Source organism: Thamnophis elegans, chromosome 3 (assembly GCF_009769535.1).
Source record: "Thamnophis elegans isolate rThaEle1 chromosome 3, rThaEle1.pri, whole genome shotgun sequence".
Taxonomy (NCBI): Eukaryota; Metazoa; Chordata; class Lepidosauria; order Squamata; family Colubridae; genus Thamnophis; species Thamnophis elegans.
Window position 1 is genome coordinate 148,579,768 of NC_045543.1, and position 12,229 is coordinate 148,591,996.

Consider the following 12,229-nt stretch of genomic DNA (forward strand, 5'->3'; position numbering starts at 1 on the left):
GACCATGGGGATGCTGCAATGGTCGTTAAACGTGAAAAACGGTCATGAGTCAATTTTTTCAGTGTTGTTGTTGTAAAAGTTACTAAATGAACTGTTTAAAGTCAAGGATTATCTCTACTGTAAGATTCATTGCATACTAATGTTTTTTCTACACTGCATGCTTCATCATTGGAAGCTTTCAGAAAGAGACTGGACTGCCATCTGTCAGAAATGGTGTAGTGTCTCCTGCTTGGGCAGGGGGGTTGGACTAGATGATCTCCAAGGTCACTCCTAAGTCTGTTAATCTGTTAATGTTTTATCCCATTGCTGTAGTTGGTATAAAAGTAATTACCGTTTTTTTTTTTCAGAGTATAAGATGCACCTTTTCCTCCCCAAAAAGACTGCGAAAATCTGGGTGCGTCTTATACACTGAATACAGCATTTATGGCCTACTTAAAGCCCGCCCCCTTTGCAAAAATGGCCGTGCAGAGGGTTTGGGAGGCTTGTAAAGTGCTCCTGGGGGCTGGGGAGGGGGAAAAGCGAGCAAAAAAGGGCCATTTTTGCTCCCCCAGGTGCACTCTATAAGCCTCCCAAACCCTCTGCATGCCCTTCGTTTTTTGCTCATTTTTGGTCCCCCCCCAGCCCCCAGGAGTACTCTAAGAGCCTCCCAAAGCCCCCCCCCTATTTTTTTTCAAAAGAACCAGGCGTGCAGAGAGTTTGGGAGGCCTGCAGAGTGTAAAAACTTTTAAAATTTACTTCTTCAAAAATCATGGTGCGTCTTATTCTCCAGTGTGTCTTATAGTCCAAAAAATACGGTAATACATGGATTGGACAGATGAAGTGAAAAAAGTACTAGGGATTACGTTCCTGTCCTTCTGATCCTACACATCATATACGCTGCTTGTTTAGGCTTTAATTAGTTATCCGGACAAGCATCAGCTCTCGGTGGTGGTGGTGGGGGAATCATTTCAACATCACTTCCCTAACCTTCTTAAGAAGAGACACTTGACTTTAACAAATCTCTTCGGAAGATAAACCTTGATCCCTGGGAATGACTAAGTCCGTTTGGGAGAAAAATAAAGCATCTCCACTCCTTTTATTTTACTTCCTACAGGGTTTATTGGGCCCTAAAAATGTTCATAAACATGATGATGATCCATTCAGCTGTAACCAACTCTTGGGTGATTCTCTGGGCCAGGTCTCTCTCAGCATCTTCAGAATCAGAATAACAGAGTAGGAAGGGACCTTGTAGGTCATCTAGTCCAACCCCTCATTCAAGCAGGAGATCCTACACCATTTCTGACCGATGGCAGCCCAGTCTCTTCTTGAAAGTCTCAAGTGATGAAGCTCCCACAACTTCCGAAGGCAACTTCTGTTCCATGGGTTGATTGCTCTCATGGTCAGAAAATTCTTCCTTATTTCCGGGTTGAATCTCTCCTTGTTCAGTTTCCATCCATTATTCCTTGTCTGGCCTTCAGGTGCTTTGGAGAACAGCTTGACCCCTTCCTCTCTGAAGCAGCCCCTCATCTTGCACTATTTCTTTGAGTTATTTTATGCTCTGGCTGGTGTCAGCTTTGATGGTGTCCAGTCTCCGTGTTCTTTGGTGGCCTTTTACTGCAATTTTTTTTGCAAAATATAATTGCTTTCTTCAGTAAATTCCCCCGCATGATGTGGCCACAGTAACTCAGATGCACTTTTGTGATTCATAAACCTAATAGTCCACTTTGCAGGTTGTGCTAAATCCACAGAACCAGGGATAATGCTGACAAACGGATTTATATTCTTTAGAATATTCTTATATTGTAAATCCTTCCCTTCGCCACCATTCAGTCAGAGCTGAAGAAGCTTCTTCGATGAGAGGCGAAACGTCTTCCAAGAAAAATAAAAGTTGCCTCTTGAAAGAAAACAGCTTGGAGACAACCAGGACTTGGATGACTGAGAATCTCCGTAGAAGAGAAATAAAACGTTTTTGAAAGAAAGTCCAAATTGCCTTTTGAAAAGCACCTTTGGAACAACCGCGAGTTAGATGATTGAGAAGCTCCATAGACAATGTTGACAAACATGCTTATTGGGGCTGCCAAGTTCTCTGCCAAGGTGCCAAGTCCAGCAGTCCAGTCCTCTGGCATAATTCGCATTCTCAGCTGTGCTTCTGGACCCCCGAGTTGACGGGTAGTTGGCAGGCCTGGAAGGGGACAGCGGGGCCAGTTGCTCTGCTGAGAAATGGGCATTTTGTGGTTCTCTTGGTGAAAAGCACAGAATAACAGAGTTGGAAGGGGCCTTGGAGGTCTTCTAGTCCAACCCTCAGCTTGGGTAGGAAACTCTACACCCCTTCAGAGAAATGGTTATCCAACATCTTCTTAAAGACTTCCAGTGTTGGGAGCATTCACAACTTCTGGAGGCAAGTTGTTCCACTGATTATTTACAATTGCAGAGTTGGAAGGGACCTTGGAGGTCTTCTAGTTCAACCCCCTGCCTATGGAGGGAACCCTATACCGTTTCAGACAAGTGGCTATCTAACATCTTCTTAAAGACTTCCAGTGTTGGGGCATTCACAACTTCTGGAGGCAACTTCTGTTCCACCGATTAATTGTTCTCATTGTTAGGAAATTTCTCCTTAGTTCTAGATTGCTTCTCTCCTTGATTAGTTTCCATCCATTGCTTCTTCTCCTGCACTTAGGTGGTTTGGAGAATAGCTTGGTAATATATACAGTAACGGCCAAAATTGTGGAAATCTTTTGGGAAAAGTGTATTTTCTAACACTAGCTAATAACACCACTTTTTTGGAGTAGTACCATAAAATTATATATCAATGGAAAGATAATTTAATCAAGAGTGTAATGCCATAATTTTTATGAAGGATTTGCTATTAGAATAGCGGTTATAAAGAAAAGTGAAACAAGATATACAAAAATGATCACCATAGAAAAAATGAGATATACAAAAATGATCATCACATCAGTTCATACCTAGTTGGGTAACCTTTAGCATGAATTACACCCTTACAATATCTTCCCATGGAGTGAACCAAGTCTTCTAGTTCTGCAGCTGTTATAATGTGAAACCAAGATTGAATGACTGCTTCTATTAACTGGGTTTTATTGCTGGGTCGCTTCTGACTTTACAAGTTTCTTTAGTCGGCTCCATAGATTTTCAATTGGGTTAAAGCAGTGTTTCTCGACCTTAGCGACTTTAAGTCCTATGGACTTCAACTCCCAGAGCTGGCTGGGGGATTCTGGGAGTTGAAATCCACAGGACTTAAAGTCGCCAAGGTTGAGAAACACTGGATTAAAGTCTTTAACTTTAATAAAATTTGTATGCCGCCTACTCCCATTGGGACTCTGGGTGGCTCTGGGCTATTCCCAGGCCATTCCAGCAATGGAATATAATTATCTTGAAACTCAACAAAAAGTTAGCCATCAAACCTCAAAAAGACACTTTTCCCAAAAGGTTTCCACAATTTTGGCCGCTACTGTATCCCCCTGGCTTCATCCTCAGATTTTCACTGCGGAACATGAAGGCATCGTGGAACTAAGCTTGTCACAATAAGTTATGATTGTGGGGCCAGTCCAAATTATAATCCTGCTTTGCTTAGAAGTTAAAAATACCACTTGAGGACTTCATTTTGCTTTAGTACCAGGAGATTAACATGCAAATCCTGGGCAGCAGAGGCTGGTTTCAACGCCTGGCCAAGCCAAGGATTTTCACTTTACGTTCAAGGTGGGGGAAGAAAATAAGGGGTTAATGAGGGGCAGTTTACTAGAGATTTTTATTCATAATCTTCTGCACGTTCAGGTGATTGGAGACTTAATTACAGGTAGTCCTTGATTTATAGCAGTTTGTTTAGTGACAGCTGGAAGTTACAACTGCTCTTAAAAAAGGAACGTATGACTGTTTTTCACACTTACGACTGTTGCAGCATCCCCATGATTATGTGGTCGAAATTCTGATGCAACTAGCACATATTTATGATGGTTGCCGTGGCCTGGGGTCATATTTTGCAACCTTCTGACAAGTAATGTGTTCTGACCCAGCTCCCCAAACACGACAAACTCTCTGAACTCAAAGATTCCTTTATTAGGAAAGCCGGCAGCCCTAGCAAAAACGTTTCTCTTTCACCGCAGGATAACAAGTCCGTCCACCTGGGAGATGAATAGTTGTTTGCCACATCTATTCATCTCCGCCCCCTGCCTTTTATCCCCCGAGCTCAGGTGGGGCTTCGCTAGCAGAGGTGGCTCTTCCTTCCCAAGGACCAGCCCATAGATTTCCACTGCTCTCCTCTCCTCTGGCTTCTGGGCATCCGTGCATCAGGCACTGGACCCATTTGTTCCTCCTCTTCCTCATCAGTTACCTCCAGACCTGGGGGCTGTTGATTCTCCATCTGAGAGCTGACAGATGGCCAAGGCTCCCCCTCTGTCTCTCTCTCTCTCTGCCAGCTCCATTCCCTCTTCCCCCTCGGAGCTCTCAGGTTCCCTTGATGCTGCCCTTACTCCTATGTCTCCGTCTCCTCCTCCTCCTCCTTTGATTCAGCTGTTGGAGGGGCTGGGGGACGACAGGCCACAACACAAAGTCAATGGGGGAGCCAGATTCACTTACCAATCATGTGAGAAACTTAACTGCAGTGATTCATTTAACAATGTTAGTGTGGATTCCAAAAGATGACCTAATTAATTTATGAGCCTCGAGACAAAGTTCCAAAGAAATCCACTCACTTATTAGGATCAACATTCTGGCTTGTTCTTCTGTGGAACTGATTTCCGATTAATGGTCTTTGCACTTTACCCCTAACTCTCCCCTCCCTCAGTCTGTGTCATAAATCATATCCACCAACGAGGTTGTAGAAATATGATCCGACTCTGGCCGAAGGTATGCATGGAATCCTCCCTCCAATGTCAACTTGATAATAGTCATGGTAACGCTTTACAAGTTGACAGTTAATAAGGTAGGTCGTAAAATAGGGCAAAACTCACTTAGCAACATAAAGTTTGGGCTCAACTGTGCTTGTACATCGAGGAGTAGCTGCATAGTTTTACTCTGTGCTCCTTTGTGATTATCTGATAAAAGGGCAAATTCTGTCAATTCCAGTCACTTTTAAGCCTATCAGGCGATGCTTTTATTATTTGTAAGATGTTCTTCTCAGCCACAACATACCTTAAACACAACACACCTTCACAAACACAAACCCCTGCAGAGCATCTGCCCAAGAAGTTGCAAAAAACGCACTGCAGAGGCTTTTTACCCAAACTGTTCCTCTTGAGGTGGGTTTCTTTTTTAAAAAAAAAAATTAAGAGAGGGGGCTCAACCGCTTTGAGCACGAGGAGTTAAGACATATAACAATACTGGTACTTTACCTCTCCCTTTGCCGCGTTTGCCACGATCGGAAGGCCTATCACCCGGTGGCGTTTCTACTCCATTTTCTTCGACTCTAACTGGAGATGAGAGAAACGCAGGAATATAATCTCAGAAAGTACGTATCGTTTTTAGAGAAGGTAGTTCAGTCCAGTGACGTGCAGTCAGGGGAGGCAGGGGAGGCAGGGCCTCACCACTGTCATCATGAAAAGGAAAAAAAAATTAAAAGGAAAAAGGCTGAGCTAGTTGCTGCCAGGGTCAGTGGATGACTCTGCTTAGTGCTTAACTATTTAAAAAAGCCTCTAAAAACAGTGCCCTCTACAGGAGGAGGCGGGAGAACCACGTGCCTCATTTAGTCTAGCTTTACGATCACTCGAGCAGAGTTAAGCAAGGGTTAAAAGCCAAAAAATTCCTTATGTAGATGAGGCACGTGGTTCTCCCGCCTCCTCCTGTAGAGGGCAGTTTTTTTAGAGGCTTTTTTTAAAAACAGTTAAGCAGACTCATCCACTGGAGGCTCTGGCAGCAGCTAACCCGGCCTGACCTCAGCAGCTCTTGCCTTTTTCCTTTTACATTTTTACATTTTCATCATGGCAGGCAAGAGCAGAGTTGAAATCCTCTGTGACACAGCTGGAAAAGGTATGTGGGTCGGAGGGAGGGGGGAGGAATTCAAAATTAATGTCATTTGTAAGTAATTGTAAGTAATTTGTGTGTGCATGTGTGTGTGTTTGTTTCTTCACTCAAACAAACTCTCTTTCAATTTGAAAGAGAGTTTGTTTGAGAAGAGAGGGAAGGGGGGAGAGGCAGGGAGGGCAGCCCGCCAGCTTTCTTTCTCTCTGTCGGGGCAGCCCGCCAGCAGAGGTGGGTCTTTTACCCGCCTCTGCTGGCGGGCTGGCACTTTCTTTCTTTTGCCCATAGGCGAGCAGCTCAGGCGGACTGCAGCCTCTGGGCAAAAGAAAGAAAGCGGCTTTTGCCCACCCCGCCGCTGTGTCTGACATAGACGCGGGACATCTCTATGTCGGACATAGAAAGATGGTGGCTTTTTCCCGCCCCGCCGCTATGTCCGACATAGCAGCGGGGCAGGCAAACGCTGCTTTCTTTCTTTTTGCCTCACCAGCCATAAACCTCACCGCACGTCACTGGTTCAGTCAGATATTTTCATCTGTAGACAAACGCAAGACAGCAAGAGGGGAAGGAGGGAAGGGGCAAGGATTGGTGGCAAATGCGTTTTCTTTGTCAATGTGGTTAATCCTGTGGTAATCAATTGAATTGAATTGAATTGAATTTATTATATTTCTATGCTGCCCTTTTCCCCGAAGGGCTCACAACCCAAGTCAAGGGGGGGGGGGGGATACAAATAAGGAAAAAAAAGAAGAACACGAACAAAACAATACCACAATTTAAAACACACAACAACCATACCATTCGAGAGGGGACAAAAGCTCATTAGCCCCAGGCCTGTCGGAACAGCCAGGTTTTAAGGGCTTTGCGGAAGGCCTGGAGGGTGGTGAGGGTCCGAATCTCCACGGGGAGTTCGTTCCAAAGGGCCGGGGCAGCCACAGAGAAGGCTGGCAACCCTGGTTTAACAACACATCTTCATTTTTCCACCAATTTGTAGTCTCTTTCATTCATCTGGTCACACATTTACATGGTGTCTTTCATTTACCCAAATGAATTAGGGCTGGGTTTCATGACCCAACGAGGTAACACCATCAGTGCTTGGGAGGAGTGGGGTTTGCGGAGTGGAGACAGGAGGAGGAGGAGGAGGACTGTGGGTTCCTTGGTGCTCTTTGAGCCTGCCGGTTTTGTTGCAGACGTTTCATAACCCAGCTAGATCACATCATCAGTTCGTATTCAGTGTGGAGTTTGCTCCATAGCTTGCCCTGCCAATGCTGGTGGGAGCAGTTCCTCAGTTAGGGCAATGGTCTTCTCCAACCTTTCTGGCTTGGCAGACTGGCAGAGGCAGCAATAGCAATCGCAATAGCGCCAAGACTTATATACCGCTTCACAGTGCTTTTCAGCCCCTTTCTAAGTGGTTTACAGAGTCAGCCTTTTGCCCACAACAATCTGGGTCCTCATTTTATCAACCTCAGAAGAATGGAAGGCTGAGTCAACCTTGAGCCTGGTGAGACCCAAACTGCCAAATTGCTGGCAGCCGGTAGTCAGTAGAAGTAGCCGGCAGTACTGCATTCTAACCACTGCGCCACAGCAGCAGAACAGCAGGGGAGGGGGAGGGATAGTTTTGCACGAGCATACTGTTTTCACAAATGCAACATTGTTCACGCACCGAACACTGCCATGGGCCAGTTGTGAATGGCCTACGAGCCAGACACTGGAGCCACAAACTGGAGTTGGTGATTTATGAGTTAAGGTACTGTTTTCTGTTTATTTGTCTGGTATTAATCCCTGCTTATCTTGGTGTAGGTTGCTGGAAAAGGTGTGTTCCCGGACCAAAAAAAAAAAAAAAAGGGCAGGCCGCAAAGGCCACCCTCACTAGCACGGATGATGTTACCTAGTTGGGTCATGAAACATCCACAAGAAAACCACCAAGCTCAGAAGCACCGTGGTTTTCTGTTGTTTTTGTTTACATGGCGGAGTTGTTTTACTGAGTGTTACAATGACCTCGCAGTTTTGAAATGCCTGTGAGGTGTCCCAAGCCTTCTTCAAAGGACTGAAATGAAGGCTGTTCAGGCCCCCGCAGGTGTGAGCTTGTAGGCTGCCTTTTGCACATTCTCCATCAGGGCCCCAAATCACCCCGGTGTTCTCACCCTGGGGTGGAGAGGAATCGAGGACACAGCAAAAGCCAATCGGGGTTAAGCTTCTTCCCAGAGTAGCTCTGTGCGTGGGCGTGTTTCCCCATCAGCCTCTACTGCAAACATACGACGAGGCAGCTCAAGCCCATCATGCTGTGCTCCTAGTCGAACAACTCTACAGACCCCTCACATCCTGGACATAAATTGTTTCAACTTCTACCCTCCAAACGAGGCTATAGGACTCTGCACACCAGAACAACTAGACACAAGGGCAGCTTTTTACCCCATGCCATCTCTCTGCTAAACAATTCATTCCCACAACACTGTCAAACTATTTACTAAGACTGTATTGCTATTCTTCTTCTCATAATATCTCCTCCCACTTATGACTATAACTTTGTTGCTTGTATCTTTACGATTTGTATTGTTTTATTTAGTTTCCTAGTATGATTTTGATTGCTTTAGTCTCCTGTTTTTTATATACATTGAGAGCTTATGCCCCGAAGACAAATTCCTTGTGTGTCCAAGCACACGGCCAATAAAGAATTTCTTTTATTCTATTCTATTCTATTCTAATTTCATATTTTCTCTTCTCTTCACTACCATGTTTCCCCAAAAATAAGACAGGGTCTTATTTTATTTTGCCCCCCCCCCCCCCCAAATAAGCACTTGCAGGAGCAGCCATTAGGTAAGGGTGCGTGGGACATGTTCCCCCACCCCCCTCCAGCCTTGCCTCCTCACTGACAGGCCAAAGATACAGCAAGGAATATGGCTTTTGAGGAGAGGCCGCCTGTCAGGCCTGCAGCCATATTCCTTTTAGGATCTTTGGCCTGCCATATTCTCTCTTATTTTATTATGCTGTTTCGTTAGTGGGGTAATTGGGAGGGGGACAAGTAAGGAGCAGAATGTGTTGTTCTCAAAATAAAACATTCCTTTCTAGAACCCCAATGTCCTCCTTTGTCTCTGCACCTGACCGGAAGTGGATGGGTGGAGATGCCAGCGTGGCAATGGAAGATTGAACCATGTGATGGATTTGTGGGTGTGGGAGCAAGATTTTGAACTTTCAACTGGGTGGAAACCCCAGGAGGTTTTCAGATTCGGGTTTCCCCAGATGTACCAACATGTCTCTCTTAATAAATTGGAACTTTTGAGGGAAGATCTGCCTTGAACTCTGATTTAATTTTGGATGATCTTTGGAATGCTGACCCTCACCTTGTGTTGTTTGCATGGTAAGTGACCAGAGGAAGTAGTGGAAACCAGCTGCGCTTGCATTTAAATATTTTCGGGGAGGGCTTATTTTGGGGGGAGGGCTTATTTTTAGCACATGCGCTCAAAAGCCCGATTGGGGCCTGTTATCCAGGGAGGACTTATTTTCGGGGAAACAGGGTACGGCCACCCTGCGCCTCGCAGTCCAAAGTCTGGGACTTACACTCTCGACCACGGCTGCCCCCTCTTCCTCGTCTGCTGGACGGTCCCCGGCCACGGCTGACTTCTCTGTCCCCTCGTTTTTCTCTGTTCTCTTTGTTTTCTGAGCCCTCTTTCCCAAGGCTTTTCTTCTTGCCTCCGACTGTCTCCCACAAAGTCTAGTCAGGTGCAGGAGGAAAACAAGACAGAAACATTCACAATTAAAAGACAGCCTAACAGAGCCACATATCTCCAAAACCTCTCGGGGAAGATTTCTGGAGCCTTCCAGGTACACCCGAGTCTCACAGAACTTAGAAATTGACAACACTGGAGCGGTATTCTTAGAAAGGAATGTAAAGGTAGTCCTCGGCTTACGACCACAATTGAGCCCAGAATTTATGTTGCTGAACGAGAGAGTCACGAAGTTTGCTTGCCAGGAGGCCTTTTGCCTCCTTTTCTGACCAGCAAAGTCAATGGGGAAAGCCAGATTCACTTAACAATCGTTTTACTAACTTAACAACTGCAACGATTCACTTAACAACTGTAGCCCCCCAAAAAGTCATAAAAGGGTCCAAAAACTCATTTAACAAATGTCTCACTTATCAACATAAATGCTGGACTGAATTGTGGTCGTAAGTTGAGGACTACCTGTATTTTTTCGTCCCAGGAAGGGATGAACAAAAACAGGACACTGGTGAAAAGGTTTGTATTCATTCGTTCATTTGTTCTTTCATTCACTCATTCTTTCCTTCATTCTTTCTTTCTTTCATTCATTCAATTTCTACAGTTACCCATCTCCATCAATGATTCTGGGCTGCTTACAATTAAAAAAAACACTTTACAATTAAAAACACTACTGTTCCCCCTTTCCCACTTCAGTCCTAATGTAACTTTTTTTCTCCAGCCTGTCATTCGGAACGAGATAAAGCGAAGCGTTTTCAAAGAAAAACCAAGAAAGTCCAGTTGCCTCTTGAAAAACAACCTTTGGGACAACCATGACCTGGAGGACTGAGAATCTCTACAGACCTTTAACTATATGATCTGGAATGAAGACCCTTGGAATGGTGTGGGAGAAGGAATGGATATCCAGAGGAAAAATTGCAGACTATAGGAACCAGGAGCATCACTCAGGTGACCCTGAGGACAGAGATAAACCTCCAAGTGGCCTCAACGACCCTCTAAAAGGATGCAAATGACCATCTGCAAGGAGTATAAATCCTTCCCCACCATCCGGTCAGGGCTGAAGAAGCTTCTCAGATGAGTGAGAAGCGAAACATCTTCCAAGAAAAAGCAGAAAGTCCAGTTGCCTCTTGAGAAAAGCACCTTTGGGACCCTCAAGACGTAGTTTTGCAAGTGAGTCTGGGGAAGCCAGCGTGACATGGAGGCCATCAAGTAGAGAGGAGAAGGAGAGAGGAAGGGGAAGTAGAGAAGAGAAGGATGACAGAGGGAGGAGGAGGGAGGGAGGGAGAAAAAAGTGATGGATAGGGTACAAATACGGTGTATGGACAGCAGAAGAGCCAATAATCATTTTTGGGAGTTGATGGTAAGACGAATTGATGTAAACATTTAACAACATAATGTGATGTTGGTTATGTAATAGTATACATGTGGATATTTGTTATGAAAATGAAAAAATAAAAAACTTTATTTTTTAAAAAAGTGGTGCGTTTGATTGCAGTTAACAGAGAAGCGGGAATTTATTGGGCATTCTATTTGGGGTAATGTTTCTCTAGGCAACATAGAGTCATCATAAGTCAGTTGGGCAGCCATAGAAATTTTCAAAACAAAGCAGGAAAAAAATCTGTTATCCCGTTGCCAATTTTGTCTTGGCTGCCTTAAGCAAGAAGGCAAACTGAACATTAAGGAGTGTCCTCTTAACGTTACAAAACAGCAAGGATTTCATTTTTCATTATCTTAATGAAAAAGCAAACAGCCCTGCCTTATTTCATGTACACTAGACCATAAACATGAGGTTACATGGAAGGCACAGTTCTTTAGGAGGGAAGAAAGGGATAAATGGGCAGATAATTAAGTAATGTTAAAAAAAATCATGCTCCTTGTCCTTAATGTGGGTCAGGGATGCTCAAATAACACTTGCTGAAATTTCAGAACCCAGAAAGGTGAGAAAGTCAATGTGGAGTTGGGTGTTTCAGTTTTGTGCATGGCTCATTGTAATGTTTTAAAATTCCGCTTTCTTGGAGAATAAGCCAAAGTTTAAAAAGCACACAGGATCCTAACCAAGTGTTGTGACCCAGGTTTCCTTAAAAAGCAAGAAGCAGAGTCTTGGTCCCAGCAAAACCCCTTTTATTTACACAACTGTGAATTCCTTTCATGCACAGTCAGCCAGGCTTTAGCAAACAGTCTTTCCGAGGAATATTGATCAACACGAACCTTATCTCGCTCGGATAGCTGCCAGATAATTAGTTTACAACGCAAGGCAAAACTTGGCACAGAGTCTCTTATAGTCACAAACAGAACTTTCCACTCTTGAAATGACCGAAGGAAGGAATTGTTTCCTGCAAAAGCCCCCTCCCCATTCACTCCTCTTTTGCTTCCTCTGGGAGAGGCCAATCCCCTCCAAGGTGTGGCTTTACTCCCAAGTCGACCCTGCTTTCTTAGCTGTTCTTGTCTTCCTGCAGTGCACACTGGGAACAGGGCCCAACTGTTCCTCTGCCTCATTGCTGTCTAACTCCCACCCTGCCTCTGACGCAGAGCCCACGTCTGAGCTTTCCTAAGCCCCCAGGACTGGC

At 44.8% G+C, this 12,229-nt stretch overlaps 1 protein-coding gene across 2 annotated transcripts in view; it reads right to left on the reverse strand.

Moving 5' to 3' along the window:
- The window catches only part of UBAP2 (ubiquitin associated protein 2), a 138,091-nt gene that overhangs the window by 82,976 nt on the left and 42,886 nt on the right, over positions 1 to 12,229 (reverse strand). For both annotated transcript variants that reach the window (XM_032213384.1, XM_032213382.1), the window contains exons 5-6: positions 9,505 to 9,658; positions 5,328 to 5,405 (exon numbers count right to left, since the gene is read on the reverse strand). In XM_032213384.1, the coding sequence (XP_032069275.1) occupies positions 5,328 to 5,405; positions 9,505 to 9,658 (232 nt within the window). The remainder of the gene's footprint in view (positions 1 to 5,327; positions 5,406 to 9,504; positions 9,659 to 12,229) is intronic.